Here is a 21,347-nt window from a genome sequence, read left to right on the forward strand (position 1 = left end):
ATCTATTGTCACTGTCAAAACCAGTCAGGTGGTTTTCTAAACTGGTAGCTTATGTATATAGTAGAAGGGTTATAATTTCAATCTTTGTCTTTGGTAGTGAAGTGTCTATTGCAAGATGGGGCCAACCAAATATTGGGAGGGAGGAAATATATGTGTATATGTGGAAGATGAAGAAATGGGCAAACTGAAAGGCAGCTAGGCAGTCTAGTAATTTGGATCATATGCAATCATCTGTCAAACTTTGAGCCTTCTTATTCACTGTTTTGGTATGTCTTAAAAATTATACCTTACATAAGGGTTGGGAATGTACAGCTTCTAGAAAATTCTAAATGAAAATAGCATCAGACCTCCCTTCTCCACACTCTAGAAGGAATAATAATACAGGACTTTCTACCTATAATTCCTGTGCTAAAAATAAATATCATAACATAACCAACCTTCAGTTCTATGGACAAATTGAAAGGGTTGGAGATTATGAAGCTTAAATAACTTCTGCTGAAAAATGTTTTGTAGTGTAAGGTAAATAATTTTCCTCCCCTTAAAACTAATTAACGAGGAAGGAACAATTGTTCATTAGGTAAAGGTAAAGGTTCCCCCGCACATGTGTGCTAGTCGTTTCCAACTCTAGGGGCCGGTGCTCATCTCCATTTCAAAGCCAAAGAGCCAGCGCTTGTCCAAGGATGTCTCCGTGGTCATGTGGCCGGCATGACCAGATGCCAAAGGCGCACGGCACGCTGTTACCTTCCCACCGTAGTGGTCCTTATTTTTCTACTTGCATTTTTTACGTGCTTTCAAACTGCTAGGTTGGCAGAAGCTGGGACGAGTAACAGGCGCTCACTCTGCTACGCGGCACTCGGGATTCGACCCGCCAAACTGCCGACCTTCTGATTGACAAGCTCAGCGTCCTAACCCACTGAAAGAGCTGACAGTGAGAAATAAAAATGGATGCTCCTTACTCCAGACCATAGGCTGAAATCTTCCAGGGTCTCAGTAGGTGCACTAAGTCATTAAAGAGAAAGTAGCATTAGGATTTGATTTGCATGTGCTCAAAGGAAGCCTTGAAATTTCTTTCAAAACTAGTTTTTTCCCTGAGGCCTAATCTCTACCTTGGACAGTTCCTTCTTCTACTCCATACCGTCTGACGTTTAATCCTTCTCTTTAAGCCTAATACCTATACAGCATTTTCTTTGCTGCAGTGCCTTTTTAATATATGGGGTTGGGAGGTGGCTAAAGATGTAACATGAAGGGTGCAAACATGTATTAAAAACCCTGTCCCTTTTTCTATATGTTTAGCATGGGGCAGCATTCTCCCAATTAAATCATTTACATATTTCTACATCAACATAAGTAAAGGCTTGCCAAGTCTATTTGAATTACATATTAATAAAAGACAACTGGCCTTTTCCATTCCAGATAATTGACTTCAGCATCTGTCTCTTTTTATATTCATAATCTAACACTTACTTAATCATTCACATCTCATCTTCGACAGATATTTATGAGTATATAACCTGCAAAAACATCACCTTCTCTCTCCAATTGTGAAGAATTGTTGTGTCAATTGAGGGAGGAGAATGCCTTTGAGTCACTGTGAACTCCTGGCAACTGCTTAGACCAGTCCCTACAGTTTTCTTGGCACGGTTTTTTGGAAGTGGTTTATCCTTGCATCCTTCCTAGGGGTCAGACAAATTCACTGTCCCAAGATCACCCAGCTGGCTTTGTGCCTAAGCTGGGACTAGAACTCACAGTCTCCTGGTTTCTCCAATTTGTGGGACCAATCTTTTTGTAGCATGCAATCCAGTTTGAATGTGATTTTCAGGATCTATCCAATTAGAGATCTACGAAGGGGGAAAAGATGCATGCTACTAAGACTAATTCCATGCATATATGTCTCAGAGTAAATTTTATTTGCTTCTTTCTCTTCATTTCTGAGTAAACATACATTTAGCAGGGTTTCATGCTGTGAACCGTACACAGAATATGCAAGTAAACTCATGCTTAGAGACAAGCAATCTATACAAAGACAGCACCAGTCTAATTTAGGTTTAATTTCAGTTGGGAAATGAGTTAGCAGACAGCAGCATTTCCCTCTTTCTTTCTTTCTTTCTTTCTTTCTTTCTTTCTTTCTTTTTTTCTCCATGCCTTTGAGTCAGTATTGGCTCCTGGCAATTGCCTTGACTACTCCCTGCAGTTTTATTGGCAATATTTCAGAAGTGGTTTGCCATTGCCTTCCCCTTCCTAAGGCTGAATGTTGAATCACAGCTTTCCATCAGTCCATAAAAGTATGAGTTTCCACCCAAAATGAAGAATAACACCCCCCCAAACCCCCCCCCACAATCACCATGCCATGTGTTTTCTCACAAAGAAGGATACATAAATCCATAGATAACTCACAGAGTACATTCTTCTAGCCTAAAACCAATGGAATGACATCTTTCCAACTTGGGGGATTCATGTTGTCTTTCCATCCCATCTGCTGAAAAATAAAACAAGAGGTCATTTATGTAAAGGAAGCTGAAATTATTGGTCCTTTCTTGGAAGGGTAGGGTTTGCCTTGTAATTGGTTAGAACATTCACCTAAGCCCTAAACTAACTTAGTTAGCAACTTTAAGAAAAGCTCTGGGTGGTTTTAGACCTATACTTTCAGGATCAAACTGGGAAGTTGCATAAATATTCCATTTTGTGGCATTAGAACTTCCCATAAACAAGAATTTCAGTCTCCCCCCCATCCAATCTGGATGGGCTCTGGGGTTCAAAATAGGATATCGGTAGACTGTAGTTGTATATGCTGATATCTGTAAAATTTGCCTTGTCTCTCATTTCCTTTTAGTGTCTTCTCCCTCCATTCTCTATTTGGTGTCCTCTGACTATACATATTTGGACTACGATGCTGGCGTAAACTATTGTAGTCCATTGTTTTATGGATCTAGATTGGTAGCATTTGAAATATGAATGGAGGTTAGTTTGATTGGATACTGCCCATCTGTTAACTATATACTCCACATCAAATGCAAACAGAATATTGAGGCTTCCTATTATATGTATGCCTCTGTAAAAAAGAATGACAGAATAACAGAGTTGGGGGGGACCTTGGAGGTCTTCTGTTCCAATCTCCTGCTCAGGCAGGAAACCCAATATCATTTCAGACAAATGTTTCTCCAGTCTCATCTTAAAATCCTCCAGTGTTGGAGCACCAACAACTTTTGGAGACAAGCTATTCCAATGATTAATTGTTCACACTGTTAGGAAATTTCTCCTTAGTTCTAGGTTGGTTCTCTCCTTGATTAGTTTCCATCCATTGCTTCTTGTCCTGCTTTCAGGTGCTTTGGATAATAGCTTGACTCCCTCTTCTTTGTGGCAACCCACGTGGATATTGCAACACTGTTATCTTCTCAGTCCTAGTCCTAGTCCTTCTTTTCATTAAACTAGACCAGGGGTAGGCAACCATGGCTCTTTTATGACTCATGGACTTCAACTTCCAGAATTCCTGAGCCAGCCACGCTGCTCAGAAATTCTGGGAGTTGAAGTCCACGAGTCATAAAAGAGCCAAGGTTGCCTACCCCTGAACTAGACATATCCAATTCTTGCAACCATTCTTCATATGTTTTAGCCTCCAGTCCCCTAATCAGCTTTGTTGCACTTCTTTGCACTCTTTGTAAAGTCTCAACATCTTTCTTATACTGTGGTGACCCAAACTGGATGCAATATTCCAAGTGTGGTTTTACCAAGACATTATAAAGTGGTTCTAACACTTCACATGATCCTGATTCTATCCTGTTAATGCAGCTTTTATGACAACTGCCGCACATTGATGACTCATATTTAAATGATTGTTCCCTAGGACTCCAAGTTCCCTTTTGCAGTTACTATTATTGAGCCAGATACCACCTATACTAATTATACCACCTATACTATACAAAATGTAGTGTAGTGTAGTATAATATAGTATAGTATAGTATAGTATAGTATAGTATAGTATAGTATAGTATAGTATAGTATAGTATAGTATAGTATAGTATAGTATAGTATAGTACCTATACAATACAAAGCTGATATTCATCTCACATGTTCTGGGATCTTCCTAATTCATAGCCCAAAGAAACTGATCTACTTTCAGATGTTTGCTCATGTGGTCTTGTAGAACTCAACAAACTTTAGTATCTGCATTTCTTGAAAAGGAGTAAAGGGGAGGTAAAACTTTAGTGAGCCACAGTCCTTTGTTGCTTTTGGCTCACTAAATTATAGGTTGTGTCAATATATTCTCTGACTTGCCAAATCTAATGTTCTTGAGGTGAGTTAAAGTTCAATTTGCATAATTTTCAGCTGATTTGGGATTTTAGAAATGGAAGGCCAATAACTGTTGAGGGCAGTGGGCTGGGAAGTTTGTTATCATGCCTTTGAAATGCCCTTAGTATAACCAGAAATGGGCAACTTTGATTTTATCAAAGTTTGGGGAGCTTGATCCCAGAGTTTGAGGCAGCGAGATGGTGATATCAATGGGGGAAGTGGGACAAGTTTCAACCATAATTTGAGGAGCTTGGTTGGGAACTGTCTTACCCATTCAAAATCTTCTTAGAGGCTGAGTATACCTATTTTAAGTGTTTATGGGAAAACTTGCAAAAGGGCAAATGCACTGGTAAGAATCATCAGTTTGCTGCTGAATTTTGACAATGATCAGGGGAGCCTCGGAAGATAATTCAATAGCAGTTGGGGACTGACTGTGACTCATCAGCCACAGGTTGCTCCCTCCTGCCATACTGTTGTGACTGTTGCCTAGGGAGACGCCTGCAGTTTTGCCCTGCCTGACTCTCTCGTGACACTGGTTCCACTAATGGTTAACTTTCCCTCCACTTCCAGGAGCTTTCTAACATCTGCCCTATTACCGCCTGTTGCTCCGTGGATTTTTGCAAAGCCAGTTAGCTACATAGAGCTAGAAAATTAAATCAACCAAGCAAAAAAACAAACAAACAAAAAAAACCAAATAAAAAAAAGAGAAACGTTGCGTTTTGTTCACAGTGATGATCCCTGCGGTTCAGCCAGCAAGAAAACCGGGTGTGACGTGGAGGAACCGAAGGAGTCCGGCAGAGGCAGTGGCCAGGAAGGCAGGTCCGACACCTTGAAGTTAAAAGCCCAGCATGAGGAGCGGCAGGAAGAGCAGGCAGCGGGGTCCTCCCTTTTGGTGCAGAAGGCCAGCCTCCACCACACAGGTTCCCCCGTGAGAGGGCAGCGCAGCAAAGGGGCAGCTACCTGTTCCCATGCAGCTGCATCCAATTATGAGCTCTCCCTTGACTTAAAGAATAAACAGGTACGCCTGCTTCTCCTCATGCGAGGGGGCTGGGGTGGGGTGGGGCCATTTCTCCATCCATTGTTTAGCTTAGTTCCTTTCCATGTGCACTCCCAACCTGCTGAACATCACCAAGGAGGGGCTGGAACTGGTCGAATTTGGGAAGAACTATAGGAAGTATTTTGCATGAAGAGGGCACCTTCACCTTAAACCATCACCTAGGAGGTGATGGGAAATATCTATTTTTTTTGGGGGGGGGGAAATAGGTCTGGAAAGAACTGTTGTGCATCAGAATAGACAATAATGACCAAGGTAGAAGAATAGTCTGATGGTGTATAAGGCAGAATTCCTGATGTACAACTTAGCCAGCGATGAGAAAATTGTGATAGAAATGCTGATCTATCATAGAATAAGTTTAAATTTCTGTTGTTTTGAGGGATCAGAGAGAAATGTGGTTATTTCCTTTTTTAATATAGGCTTATTGAATTCCCATTCCCTGAATTTACACTTACTGTGCCAGTGCTTGAGCCAAATCACAAATATATCTCAAGAATCATACGTGCACAGTCATGCATGCACAATTTTCAATCTGTCCAGAAAAGGGATATATTAGGGAGAGGTGCAAACGCTATAGGAGATATTTGTGAAAATAATGTAAAGAATTCATTATGCCAGATAGACTGCAAAAATATGAGTGTTAAGGAAAAAGTTATGTACAAGTAATATGGGTAGAAGGGAAAACACAGACAAAAATTTTCACTGACATTTATGCAGTTATACAGTGTAGCAAAGCAAATGAATGAAACAAATTTAAGATTGGAAAAATGAGAAACTGAGTGAAACCATAATTGATAATCCACGTTTTCTTAATTATTTTTGGGTCACTGTATTCAATTAACCCAAACCTTTCCATGTGCTCCAAGCCATATTATGCAAATGAAAACAATTTCCCTAAATAAAGTAGGGTGCAAAGTCTTCCACACAAAGAATGTGGAATAGAAGAAATATATATAGTACAGCCCCATGGAGAAAGTCAGTTTTGATAGACAATTTAGTATATACATTACATTAAATGTTCAAATGTTTCATTAAAAGCAGTTAAGGTTGGTTCATTACAGTTAATGTGATTCCTTCCTATGCAGTTAACAAATCTTTCCTTCTTTAATCTTTACATTTGGTAAGAACTTTTGCAGAGACCTTCACAATGACCTTGAGATCTTTGAAGCTCTCTTCCCAATGCAGATACTCCATCTTAAAAGCATGTGAGCTGTCTTATCCTTCAGTTTGGTAGCTCTTTCTTTAAGGAACCTAAAACAGAATTATGATCAAATTAATTAATGTATGAAATAATTTTAAAACATGTTAGGCTACTAGTGTTCATCTACTGCAGTTTTTTTGCTGGCATGTCACTCTTCTTTTTATAATGTACATCGTCTGCCACAAAATACTTGGCTCCAGATCTTGTTTGTCATCTCACCATGTGTTTCTATGTGTGTTTGTATTCTTCACCCAGCTAAATATTTTCACTCCAGTGAGATAAGGAAATTTTTAATATGCAGTTCAAGTTGTAACCTTTACCAATGTGCATTTTCAGAAATGCATCAAAGGTATACATCCACTGATGCACTGGAAGAAATGCCTCATATGTATGTTGGCTTTTTACAATATTTCTATTATATCAACCATCTTTGAACTACCCACCCACAATATTTTCTTTTCTTTTTTAAGATATTTTATTATTATTTTTATAATTACAAATCTTTATGTTTTCTTAATCTCTGCACAGTTGCATGTAAGTAGCATTCAGGCTTAATATTCTACTAGATGTGAATCTGAATCTAAACTGAGAAATTAGATTAGAGTTTTCAAGTTTGGCTCAAAATAATCCAGGCTGGGATAACATGTCTAGTATAATCCAAACAGGATGAATGGATCTAGGGAGATCTGTGCTGAGCTTAGCCAAATCTAATATAACCGATCAATGAGTGGTTTTTCATAAATCAGGAGACAAACAGAAGACAATTTTACTAATCATGCACGGCATCTAAAAACAGCCTTTGAAAAATACTGGCTTGTTTGGACTGCAATAAATACAAAATAGGTTTATTCTGAAAGAACTCTCTAAAAGTGTTAACATTTTCCCCAAAAAACGAGTAAAGTAAAAGAGCTCCCCTTGCACTAATATTAGCCACAGAACATTTGTGTTTGCTGTGTTTTGTAATTTCTATATAGCATCTCCATGATTAACTAGATTAAATCTGCCACCAGAGTAACTAGAAAAGGGGAAGCCCAAACACTTAAAATGATTACTTAAGCCTCTTTTTCCACAAACTTTGGAAACTGCCTAGTTAAAAATCAACAGCCAACTCTTGAAAAAAAAATTGTTAGGTTTTACACACAACAATAGGGAGTATTCCTATTTTGCTTTTAATCATGACCCAGTTATTTTTTTTAGAAAGTGGCTATTAATTCTTCTACATGTTTCTAGTGATGTCATTGCTATGCCAATATGCAACCCTTGGTCCTTAGTGAGGCAATAGAAAGGGATTGTATGACGCTACTCAGTAGAATAAAGAAGTCTACTGAAAATTGAACACAACGAAATAAAATGATAACAATATGTTTGTTTGATAAATTATATGCAGAGTTTTGGTATTTAGAGAATAGTTGTACAGATAGTTAGATGGCAATGTATCATAGATATCAACACAGTCTGCTTCTCAAACAACTTTAAATTGATTGGCCTGTATCTATATTTCAACGAATATCCAACCATCCCAAATTTTGTCATTTGAACCTCAATTCATCCTTGGCATGTATAAAGGTTAGATTTTTTTGAAATGATTCATATAATCCTTGACAACCTCTTAGTTGGATAAATCTAGTCATATGCTACATGAGAGCATGAATAATCTGCACCTCTGCTTATATTCTTTGATGGCAACCTATTATTGTACTAATTTCTTGACACAAAAGCCCAAAATACATATTTTACTCATGTGTTGCTTTCTAGTACATGTTGTTTGCACGAACCACTTTTAGTCCCATCACACCTGCATGTTACACACTCCTGTTTCCTAGTATCACTGTGCAGGTAACAGCTGCATCTTTTCAGATATTTATTTTGCATATGCAAATGCCAGCAAGTGGGTCTGTACTGAGGTAATGTTGCTGGCCTGAGGTTTCCCTTCCTCTTCAGGTAGAACATCTGAGTGGAAGGCCTAAATAAGGCTTACATCAGGGGTGTCAAACTGCCGGCCCGCGGGCCAGATGCGTTATGTGGAAGCCACACCTAACCCATTGCCGGCAATGGCAAAACTGTCCCGATACATCGCGCAACATCACGTGATGTCATGAGTTTGACATGTCTGGCTTACATAGAGGATTTCAATTATATAGAAACTTTTACCATGAAAGATATAGGGCATGGGGCTACCCAGTTAAGAAGAGCTCTCCAATAGACTTTGGATTATCATTTGTTCCTGAATGGTCAACCTATGGCTCCAGAGTTGTAGGCAGCCTTTAACCCTATTTATTTCTTTACTTACTCAGTTGTTTACATACAGGTAGTCCTGTATATAAACAGCTCATTTAGTGACTGTTCATAGTTAAAACTGCACAGAAAAAAGTGACTTATAACAGTTTTTCACACTTACAATCATTGCAGCATCCCCATGGTAATATGATCAAAATTTGGATGCTTGGCAACTGGACTCATATTTATGACGATTGTTATTGTTTCCTCCAGAATGCTTCATTCTTTCTATGTGTTAATGATTAAGTCCTAAACTTACAAGAGTTCACTTAGTGACCATTCAAAATTACAACAGCGCTGAAAAAAGTGACTTACGACCATTTTTCACACTTATAACTATTGGCAACTGAGTCCTATTTATGACGATTGCCGCGTCCCGGGGTCACCTTTTGCAACCTTCTGACAGGCAAAGTCAATGGGGAAGCCAGAATCATTTAAGAACCGCGTTACTAACGTAACAATTGCAATGATTCACTTGGCAACTGTGGCACAAAAAGTCATAAAATGGGACAAAATTCACTTAACAAACATTTCAGGTAGCAACAAAAATTTTGGGCTCAATTTTTTTTAATTTTTAATTTTTATTTTTATTCCATTTATATCCCGCCCTTCTCCGAAGACTCAGGGCGGCTTACAAGCTTAGCAGTAGCCTTCATTCTATGTATATGCCTGCTTATTAGGGCTTTCACACACACCCCCAAGCGGCATTATTACAAAGTCAGCTTAATTGCCCCCAACAATCTGGGTCCTCATTTTACCTACCTCGGAAGGATGGAAGGCTGAGTCAACCTGTGGTCATCAGCCGAGGACTACCTGTATTAACTGAACAGTCATAGACCCAAAAGAATCTCTTTTTTTGTAGTCCTTAAAAACCTTCTCATCATCTGCTGAAAACCGTTGAAACGTTTCCTGCCATTTTGAGATGGGACCTAGAAGAAAACTATAGTACAGGCCCTAAAGTAACCCTACCATATCAGCTCCCAAGTTCCTTCAGAAGCAGACTAATGCAGTCTCCTATGTGAAGTGCAATCCTCAGCCTGTCTCTGCTCTAAGGGAGTCCATGCTGGCAGGGAGGTCTAAGCATTACGGTCTGATCTGCTGTGAAAATGTCAGCTTGGCAAGGGCTATTTTACAGGTTTAGTTCCATAGGAATTACCGACATATATTTCACTTTCCGGCCATTAGTCATTAGACTCCCATCTAAACCTTTTGAAAGCACTTGGGTCACTGATATAACAAATGCCTTCAAAGAGGCAGAATAGCCACTGGCATGCTGGCCTTAAGTTTATGAAAGTTCAAGTCAAAACATGTCCAAAAAGCGGGGGAAGACAGACTTAGAGAGATCTAGATATATTTAATCTTTCCAGGTCTAAGTTCCTCTTGGAGTCAAATACCCAGAAGGTATAATAGCACATTTAGGAGATAATAAAAGTCCCTAAAAGTGGTACAGAACCTGTGGCACCACTCTGACATAAAAACAACACCTGTCCAAGTTTCCTTTATATACCTAACTAAGGTAATGCAGTTCTCAAATGTGTCTGTTTAATTGCCCAACTTGTAACTTGCCTTCTTAAAAACCAGTACAAGTCAACATCTGCTTGAATAATTAATCTGGTACTGTGCAAGAAGAAAAATGATGGCCTGTTGTAGTACTCAAGAAAAAGTCTTAGCAAGTCTATAGGTTCCTCCTCCTAGCAAACGTCTGATGCGAGGAGGGAAGTACTCAGAAATATTGTCTTCTTTGTGCTATTTACCATAGTTTGCTGTGTCATCTGAGCACGGACAGATTGAAACCGAGATATACACATTGTTTTAACCAGGTTATGTTATACATGCTGCACTGCAGTGGGTTAAGTTTACCAGTGCTAAACCCATGCTAAATCAAAAGTTGTAGTTTGCCAACCTTAATGGCTGGGTTCGTGCAATGTGCTAAGCTAAATTCAAATCAACCACATTTCTGAGACAATGTTATGTATGAATTAGCCAGTCTTAATAGAAAGGAGTTGGCCCCAAAGCACAGTTTATGAAGCTAATTTGTATTCACAAGCTATGTTTAAATTGTATTTAAGAAAATTTATATGGCTGCCCAATTCACTCTCAGTGACTCTGAGCAGCTTACAAGGATAAAAGCCCAATACAAAAACAATAAAAAAGCAATAACCCCACATCCCCCTGGCAACAACAATCAAATGAGCCCTTTGATGGGCTCCATTCCATTCTGGAATCCCCAAGCCCGTTGACAAAACCAGGTCTTCAGGGCCTTGTGAAAGAGTGTCAAAATGGGGGCCAATCTTATCTCTGCAGGGATGATGTTCCACAGAGAGAAGCCACCACAGAGAAGGCGCTTCTTCTTGGTTCCACTAGATCAGGGGTAGGCAATCTTGGCTCTTTTATGACTCAGGAATTCTGGGAGTTGAAGTCCACGAGTAATGGCCAGGTATATATAAGAGTGCTGGTAACCCGTAATCCCCAGTACAGTCCCTTCCACCTAATAAAGAGCTGCTATGCTGTACTCATCTCGGCATCCTTCCTGATCTCCAGAACCCACTACACAACAGTTTGGGTCTCCTCCACCTTTGTAGAAGAAGAGGGGAAGTGAGAGTCAGCAGGAGAACATGGCTATGGACTTAGTATTGTATCTAATTCCAGTCTCTTTAGTGTAAGATACAATCTGGTTTCAAGTCATAGTCTGGAGAGCCATGAAATTGGTCCTTGTGAAGGAAAAGCTTCTCCTAGCAGAACAAAGGAAAAATAACTCTATCTCATTATCTTGTTATTAATTTTTCTCTGAGTGAGACATTTGTAAAAGTTCAAATGATTTCTTTTCCTCCAGAGAAAGGTAAAACATTGATACAAAGTATGGTTAGAAATATATTGCATGGAAATTAAATTAAGAAAATGGTGAAATCAAACAAACCCACTTGAGTTCAGGGGAATACAATACAATGCAATTAAATTTAGAGTAAGCAGCAAAAAACCCCAAACAAACCTAAAGTAATAACTGAACAGTATTCCAATAGGCAATCATACACTGAAAATGATTAGCACCATATCTTTAAGTATATATATTTGAAAAAAGTGCTGCAGTTTTGTATCGTACTGAGCTATAATGGAGGTTGTAAGGTTTTGGCTTAGTATGTTATGTAAATCCTGCCATTTCTGTTTACCAATAATGGTTTTTTATCTTATATAAAGGTAAAGGTTCCCCCGCACATGCGTGCTAGTCATTTCCGACTCTAGGGGCCGGTGCTCATCTCCGTTTCAAAGCCGAAGAGCCAGCGCTTGTCCGAGGACGTCTCCGTGGTCATGTGGCCGGCATGACTAGACACCAAAGGCGCACGGAACGCTGTTACCTTCCCACCGTAGTGGTCCCTATTTTTCTACTTGCATTTTTACGTGCTTTCGAACTGCTAGGTTGGCAGAAGCTGGGACGAGTAACAGGCGCTCACTCTGTTATGCTTATAACTATCAGTAAACTCAGCCGTTTGTTTTGGATGGCCTCCAAAAACCTTGTAGTAACATAACAAGGTTGAAATGTGACCAGAGAGATATTTGCATCTCCCAGTCCTCCCTGAATTTGGAGACAAGGAAGGGAACTCTGATATTCTTTGGTTCACCAATACATCCTGCCTGCTCACTGCTAGCATGACACCATTTTAGACCACAATTATTAAAAAGATTATATCTCATCTCTCATCACAGAATAAAGTGCCTCTTCTGAGAAAATGACAAATTGCACGTGCACAAACTTGCTTCAGAACTATTGTTTTTACCCCATGCAAACATAGGCAAATATATTTGACAGCTGCATGTATTAAACAACCCAAGCTTATATGATTGATTGGCTTCTTTGATTCAGTTGACAGGGAGGCAAAGTAGCTAATTCCAAGCTTCCTTCCAAGCAAACATGGGATGGTAAAGTTTTAGCAGACAGCATGTGTGGAAGCCTCACTATGAAAGACAATTCCCCCGCTTATTCATAATTGTGATATCATTTTAGACTGCCCTTGTCAACTCATTGATAGCAACTGGGACAGATGTTACTTTTCTGTAGCCTTGCTTATATATATAAGGTGGCTCACCGTGTAAATTAAAACAGTCAACGATGGATTAAACATTCAGGGGCTGTCATACACTAAACTGGGTCATGAGCAAGGTTAGTGTATTGTGCAAATACCATAAGCCCATCAGCAGTGAAGGATAGAGGAGATTAATTTTAGCTCAACATAGCTCTGGATCTCTTTGGGCTATATTAACCTCCCCCAATTAGCTATATTATGGACAGTGGGACAAGATGGATAATGGAGTGCAAACCATGCTTTCCTGCTGTTGGCAGGTAAATAACATCCTCAAGTGGCCTCCAAACAGAGGAAAACCATGTTTCCTAGAACTCCAAGCCTTCTAACTTTTAACTTCCACATTAGCAACCCCTTAAAGCAGGGGTCCTCAAACTTGTCCCTTTTATGACTTGTGGACTTCAACTCCCGGAATTCCTCAGACAGGCATGCTGACTGAGGTATTTTGGGAGTTGAAGTCCACAAGTCATAAAAGGGTCAGGTTTGAAGGCCCCTGCCTTAAAGGGAGAGAGATTGGATAGGTAGAAAAGCCATGAGAGATGGGTAAATTGTGCAATTGTTATTCCACCCCCACCCCACCCCTAATATCAAGGCTGTCAAATATAGCAGGGGTCCCCAACCCACCAGCTGTGGCCCGGTGCCAGGCCGCAGCCTGTCGGGAACCAGGCTATGTAAGCAGTGAGCGTGCATGTGAGTGCATGAAGCTGCATTTGCACAAGCGGTGTGCAAAGAACCATCCCTTCTCTCCCCCTACCCCCAAGTCATCACTGGTCCACAGAGCCAGAAAGGTTGGGAACTGCTAAAATATAGCAATTGCTCAGTTGGAATATTTGCAACAGATGTGAGCAGTTTTTCTAAGTGGCAGCTAACTAGTCAGCCATGTTGTTCAAATATATCCAATAATAAAATCAGAGTTGGTTCTGAAGTTGGCATTGTTGACAACTGCAGAAGCCCAGATTTCAGCAGAATCATGCTATGATGCTACTCCATTATTTTCAAAGGTGCTTTTCCAAAAAGCAACTAGACTTTCTTGGCTTTTTTTCCTTGAAAATGTTTCACTTCTCATCCAGGAAGCTTCTTCAGAACTTTCGTTTTCAACGAAAAAAATCCAAGAAAGTTCAGCTGCCTTTTAGAAAAGCACCTTTGGGATAACCATGCCCTGGATGACTGAAAATCTCAATAGATATGGCTCCATGATTTGTTTTTTCTTGACTGTTCATTTGTCTTCCTCCAAAGCAAGTGAATAGCGATAGAACTCAAGAGAAGGTTTGAAGCTCCTTGAATGGCTGTACAGATTATGTGGAATTCATCTCCCAGAATTCTGCAGTTGGCGTGATGAGGAAGCTGATTCAGAACAGTGTGACTGAAGATCATTTAAATTCTAGACCTGACACGAATTCTGAGTCTGTTCTGACCTTGGGGTGGATAGGCATAAACTCCCAGAATTCCTCACTTGGCAAGCTCATGCTGATAATTCTAAAAACTAAAGTCATTAAGTTTAAGAAAAGTGGCACTAAAATATAAAATAAGGTAAAATGAGAGCAGACAATGTAACCAAAACAAGGTAGGGTATAAAACAAAAGAGAGGCAAAGCTGAATAAAGCTTAGTGGAACTGCTTGTCTAAATGCCAACGATCTAGGAAAGAGTATTCCATTATTTAGTTAGAAGACTTGATCTGATGCCCTATTTAATGGCAATGAAACATAAAATAGAACCTCCAGTGACAAAAGCAAAGGACAGATAACTTGAAATGAAATGAAAGAAAACCTGCATCCGAATTTGATATTATTCTTACGTTAAACTGTAACCAGTTCTGCTACATTCCATCTAGAATCTCATAATTCTTCTTCTTGTCTTCAGAGATAATGGGCATGCTTGTATATTTAAGATATTTAGAATTTATCTACAGAGATCCAGGGCTGCTGCTTCTTTTTATTTTGTTCCATTGGCTTGAATCTTTTATAACAGCCTCTTGACAAAGTCTTTCATCTGAACTGGAGCTATTCCCCAGACGTCTCCATTATCTCTTAGACTTTCGAGTTGTCACATAGCTTGTGTGTTGGGATCTAGAAATATATTGAGTTAATCATTATTTTCAGAAGAAAATTCCAGGAAGGGGAGTTTTTAAGTAGTAGGCAATTACTTTCATTAGTCTGTTACTCAATTAAACTTCAGACACTCCAGTTTCTTTTCTTACAAAAATGGAAAAGGGGTTATTTCAAATTGGGTTGGTAATTTAGGCTTTTTGTATACGGCATTAATTTTTTTTAAAAAAATACAGGGAAGTAGGAGCATCTTTTTTTTTTTAAATGTCACTGCTCAGAGACATTCTTCCTAAATAAATAAATAGGTTGATTGTAGCACAGCAGTTCATTTGCAATATATTCAGATGCCTATAAAAAGAGATAGGCTAGGAGTGGACACAGGTAAAGAATGTGCTAAGGAGCTATAGGTGTGGGGAATAAGGATCTTGGGGAAATGGGGTGGGGCAGAATGTAGCTCTACCAATTTGGTTTGTGGTAAAGTGATTTTGTGTGTGTGTGTGTGTGTACGTGATTGGCCACACCACCAATGAGCTGTTTCATAAATAAGTAAACCCATTTTTGTGAGACCATTGTCAAAAAATTCCAAATCTACTCTGTGGCCCAAAAGGAATGCCATTCTCTCCTACAAAGCAAAACAGACAAAATAATGCCGGTATATTTTTATTGATTTCTTCTTCTTCTGATAGATTCTAAGAAGAACAGGATGCAGCTTGTTACTTGTTAACTAGCCAGTCCATTCCCACCTACTGGATCAGATTGGACTGACAGCTGGATTTAACTGAAGCATTGCAGTGTTCAATATGTTTGGAAAAAGGCATAAGACAGTCCAAGAGAAGTTAGGAATGAAGAAGAGGGATGTGACCCCATGCCATCCAGCTTCTGTCTTCTCAGGCAACTTCCCAGTTTGACTACATAATGGTAACATTGCCTATAAACAAGAAAAGTTCAAAATTGAAATTTCAAGGTAGTAAGATTAGAATCCTAGGAGGAACTAGCCCATTAGGTAAAAAAAAGACTATTTATTTATGGGCTTTAAAAATCCAGCCTACCACTAGATGACAGCGAAGTTTGATCTCCTGTCTGTTTGCTGCCATCTAGAATTGTGCATAAAATGAAAAGCTTGCTCTGTTTCAGATCCGGAGAAAATCCACAGTTTTCAAAAGTCCAGACTAAACATTCTGGGTTGGACATGGCTTGGTAGAAATAATGGCAGAGATGTATTTTGGTTGTTCCAAATGTTAGAAGAAACATAAATCCAGAAGGATTCATGGATTGAGTAGGGTAAGGCTAGACCATGTTATCCCCACTTTCCAGCTCCCAGCTGAGTATATTCCACTGGTCAGTCATCTTCTCAGCACCCAACCCTCCTCTCAGGAAGTGCACTCATATCTTTGTCTTTTTTTTGTTTTCTACCCCTGCCGAAATTGCTTTCACACAGAATACCTGTGCTTTGGTCCATTCCTGGAGCAAAAGACGCCAGTTTCCTACTGGATATGAATCAAAACAACTGGTTTTGTCCTGCACACAAATCATGCAAAATAAGTGTTCGCGCCCTTAAGACTGTCTAGTTGTTACGAAGAGATGCTCTATTGATTCCAACATCTCCCCACACAACTTCGGACATTCAAAATCTTTCCAACTTTTGCCTTTAGTTTGGTGATTGTTCTGTGAAAATGAAATAGCATCTAACAAGGATGTTGTTGTGTGGTGGGTCCGACGCAAGGAAGAGACACCAGCCAGTGTGTGAGTTCAGCTCTTTATTGGATGGGGGTAGCGAACTGAGGGATGAGGGTTACCTGGCCTCCTTAAATACCTAGCCAGGTAAGTGGACAGCCAATGGGGTTGGCCCTAGGATTCCCGCCGAAACTGGGTTTCCCGCCAAAACCGTTCAGGCCAACGCCCCCTGGTGGCTGTTGCTATGCAGGTGCCTGCATACATAACAGATGTTATGCTACCGAGCCAAAATGCACACAGATCTGTCTCCTCCCAAAGCCTTCGAACATGGCTTGTAACAGCCCCTCCAAAAGACACCATTATTTTGAAATGTTATGTGCCAGAGAGGAAAATTATTAAATATAATATTGCTAGATTTGATTAAATTTGATTTAAATTAAATCAATTATAATTTTTTATAAGTGATTTTTTATTCTTTTTCTCCTTGCCCCGGTTACTTTTTATAATATAATTCTTGGCAAGCTACAAAGATCAAGTATGCCTCATCTAAAATAAAATAGTCACCCCTGCAGTGAACCAATAAAGATTTCTTCCAGTGGAGTATCTCAGGAAATGTCTTTAAGGTTCAGTTTAGATCGCAGCTAATCAAAAGTAAGACACAGTATGACAATAGCATGCTTTTCGATCAATGTATTAGAATTCTTTCCTCAGCTTACATGGGGAGCCCTTTTTAATATTATCCCTCAATAACTGTGTGAAGTGGTTTAGACTGAGGAAGAGTGACTGTCAAAGCTAAAGGTAGAATCACCCAATGAGATTCTATGCATGCCAGAAGACTCGAACCTGGATTTCCCCAATCCTAGTATATAGGTAGTCCTTGACTTATGACCACAATTGAGCCCAAAATTTCTGTTGCTAATCGAAATGGTTGTTAAGTGAGTTTTGCCCCATTTTGCAACCTTTCATGCCACAATTGATAAGTGAATCACTGCTGGTGTTAAATTAGTAACATGGTTGTAAAGTGAATCTGGCTTCCCCATTGACTTGGCTTGTCAGAAGGTCACAAAAAGTGGTCATGTGACCCTGGGACACTGCAGCCTTCATAAATACATGCCAGATGCCAAGCGGCTGAATTTTAATCACATGACCATGAGGATGCTACAAAGGTCATGAGAGTGAAAAACGACCATAAATCTTTTTTTTTCAGTGCCATTGTAACTTTGAACGGTCAGCAAATGGAAGGTGGTAAATTGAGAAGTACCTGTGGTGTTAAGATTTTGGACTAGATCTGGGGAAATTCAGATTCTAATATGGTGGCATGCATAGAAGCTCATTGGGTGATTTTAAGAAAGTAACTCTCCTCACAAGAAGAATTGGAGAAAGAAATGTGAAGTAGGCCATTTTGATAAAGTGGGATCTAAATCTAACAAATCGTAATAACCTCAATAACATGAGTTGTGGCTAACATAATGCGTGTTGACAGACATGGTTGATTTTGAAGAAAATAGCAAATGTTCTGTTAAGCCATTCTGTTGGAAAAGTGTATGTCACGAGAGGTCATTGACTCAAATTCATCAAGTTGCACTGCCAAGGTTGATAACTTGATTGACAATTTTTGCACTGCTTTTTTATTAAAGGACACTTTTTCTGTTCCTTCAAATTAGTAATTATATCTTCCTACATCTAGTACGAGGGATTGAAGGATTCTGCACATACCTTCCTAGAAAAGGTATCGTTTCATTAGAAATCTCAGGCAATTACACAGGTGGCATTTCCTCTCAATATTATGAACATAGTAACATGCTGGTCTTTATTGACATCTGTCTATGAATTTTGTAAGAATAAAGCCGTCAAGTAGAATATTCTGTAAACTACTTGCAATATAAGGCCTGTAGTCAAATAAATGTATTGCACATTGCACACTACAGTGTTTTAGGAAAATCATGTTTTAAACTCAAAACAACTATTTTAAGCTCCAGGGAGAGAGGTTTGGATGAGGAATTTTGTCCTAAAATATAAATACTTGGTCAAATTAAATTAATTGTGTGATGACTTATTAGGTTCCTTCAGACTGTAGCTCGAAAAATGTCATGTGATCTGTTCTTCAAAATATTTTTAGAATACAAGAATCAGTAATACGGACATGTGGAAAATTGTATATTAAACCACTTTAAGAACTCAATATAACTAAAAGAAAAATGCACTATATTAATTTCAGCAGTTGTAAATGGTTATAATTAATTCATAAAGCTCTTATTTCTGTCTCAGATGCTGGAAGAAGGGAGCAGTCCTTAACTGTATGAGAACACTGAGTCTGTTTTGGCAGCTGTTTTTATCATAAATATCCCAAATCAGTAGCTCAGCTTCTCACTGTTTTGAGGCAGGATATATACAACACTCTAACATATGCCCTAAAATCTATTTAATACAATTAAACCTATTATATTCCAGGACAAAATCCTTGGCCACCCACATGCATAAAAGCCTCCCCAATTCTGGTCACCACAATACAAAAAAGATGCTGAGTCCCTAGAAAGAGTGCAGAGAAGAGCAACTAAGATGATAAGAGGTCTGCAGGATAAATTGTATGAGGAAAGACTAAAGAAACTAGGTATGCCCAGCTTAATGAAGAAAAGAATTGTGGTGACATGATAGCTGTCTTCCGATACTTGAGAGGCTGCCACAGAGAAGAGAGGATCGACTTATTCTCCAACGCTTCTGAGGACAGGACAAAAAGCATTGGATGGAAGCTTATCAAAGAAAGATACAACCCAAAATTAAGGAGACGCTTCCTGACATTAACAATTAACCAATGGAACAGCTTGCCTCCTGGAGTTGTGTATGCTTCATCACTGGAGGTTTTCAAGAAAAGACTGGACAACCATTTGTCTGGGATTGGTGTAAGGCAGGGGTAGGCAACCTTGGCTCTTTTATGACTCGTGGACTTCAACTCCTAGAATTGGCTCAGGAATTCTGGGAGCTGAAGTCCACGAATCATAAAAGAGCCAAGGTTGCCTACCCCTATAAGATCTCCTGCCATGAGCAGAGGGTTGGAATTGAAGACCTCCAAGGTCCCTTCCAGCCCTATGATTTGGCATCATTTCCCTGTTCTCTGGAGATCTTAGCCCTCCCCACCAATAGTACTGAGGCTAGTTTTGAAAATATAGCTTATTCTTTCTTGCAGATGAAAACTTTTTGCACATCTATCATTTTCTTTTGTGTATGTGTGTGTGTGTCTTTGTATTCGTGTATCCGTGCACAGAAGTAAATAATTGAATCAGGATGGAGAAATGCGTGAATCCCCTTGAAGCATTCCTTAAGAAAGCAAACTTAGGGCTCATAGAAGTTTTTTATTTTTTATCTCAATAAAGATTTCAGTAAGGAGGTGATTAGTAACGGTGGAGAGCAGCGCTCGGTCCTATTTCTGGAGGATCAATTCTATGCCTGCTTATTAATGCAAAGCTGACCTCTGTGACTTGTATCTCCTTCTCCAATTTTCTTGCTTTACATTGTAATTTGGTGGACAGCAATTTCCATCAGAACTTCAAAGGAAAAAGCTCTTTATCGGGAGAAGCAAGAAACTGCTCCAGTCTCAATAAACACTAGCTGTAAATCTCTATGGGAATAATTAGTGTTTATCTTTTCATCTTTCTTCTCCATTGCTATCTATCCTTCACATCACTGCAGTCATCACCATTGTTTCTTAATGAACATTTGAGGGACCAATGCTGGGATGATATATGGTGAGGGTAGAGAGATCCTTCAGGGGTTCCCTTTTTCAGTCTTTTATCAATAAGGTGCAAAGAAAAAGACTGTTTGTACAAAGATTTTCGAAGGGATGAGGTAGGTACAATCAATCCTAATACAGTGGTACTTCGGTACTAATCATTAATTGGTTCTGGGAGATGTGAAGAGTACCAAAAACAATGAGTACCAAGCAATTTTTTCCCATAAGGAATAGTGTAGTGAGTCAGAAGACAGTCAATACTGTCTATACAATATTCTACAATACAATATTCTAGCTTGTATGTTGGGTACCAAACAAATGATGAATATCAGGACAAATTTTCACATCAAAATGCGTACCAAATTTGATGAGTTTCAAAGTGGTTGAGTACCAAGATACCACTGTATAAGAAGTCTAGTTTGGCTGTTGTCTCTGAGCAAGTGCCATTATCGGTCCAGTTATGGCCCTTTTAGAGGCTTGCTCAACTTGAATGTCATGGTTTATCCTACTATTGGTTTGATAGTTCATATATTTTAGAGGGGGGATCATTCCCCCCCCCAGATTGAAATTCATCCAGCACTGCTGATTGTCAAGAAAAAAAAATTCTCCTGAAAGGATGAAAAAGTTCTTTAGGACACTGTCAACCAAAATTTATGTTGGAAGAAAGCCATCATTGAGAAACAGCATTGTTTAACCCAGCCTTTCTCATTTAAAGAATGTTGGTCTGCTGTATATATCTAGAGCAGGCATGTCAAACTCACAACATCACGTGACGTCATGTGACATATCAGGACTTTTACCCCATTGCCGGCAATGGGGTGGACGTGCTTTCGGCATGTCGCATCCAGCCCGCAGGCTGGCAGTTTGACATGCCTGATCTAGAGCTTTCAACTGTGGGTGGAAGAATCTGGATATCCAGGAGATGGCAGCAAAGAGTTTGTGTTTTCTGTAGCTTTGTGGGGTTGCCCATATCTTTGCAGCCCAGATCTGATAGCCCAGTGATAT

General features: G+C 39.4%; 1 protein-coding gene across 1 annotated transcript in view; it reads left to right on the forward strand.

The window, feature by feature from the left end:
• IQSEC3 (IQ motif and Sec7 domain ArfGEF 3) overlaps positions 1–21,347 on the forward strand; it is a 204,181-nt gene that overhangs the window by 128,093 nt on the left and 54,741 nt on the right. Inside the window, exon 3 of the mRNA XM_083366799.1 lies at positions 5,017–5,305. Coding sequence (XP_083222925.1) covers positions 5,017–5,305 — 289 coding nt within the window. The remainder of the gene's footprint in view (positions 1–5,016; positions 5,306–21,347) is intronic.

This window comes from Vipera ursinii (assembly GCF_947247035.1).
Source record: "Vipera ursinii genome assembly, chromosome: 6".
Lineage (NCBI taxonomy): Eukaryota > Metazoa > Chordata > Lepidosauria > Squamata > Viperidae > Vipera > Vipera ursinii.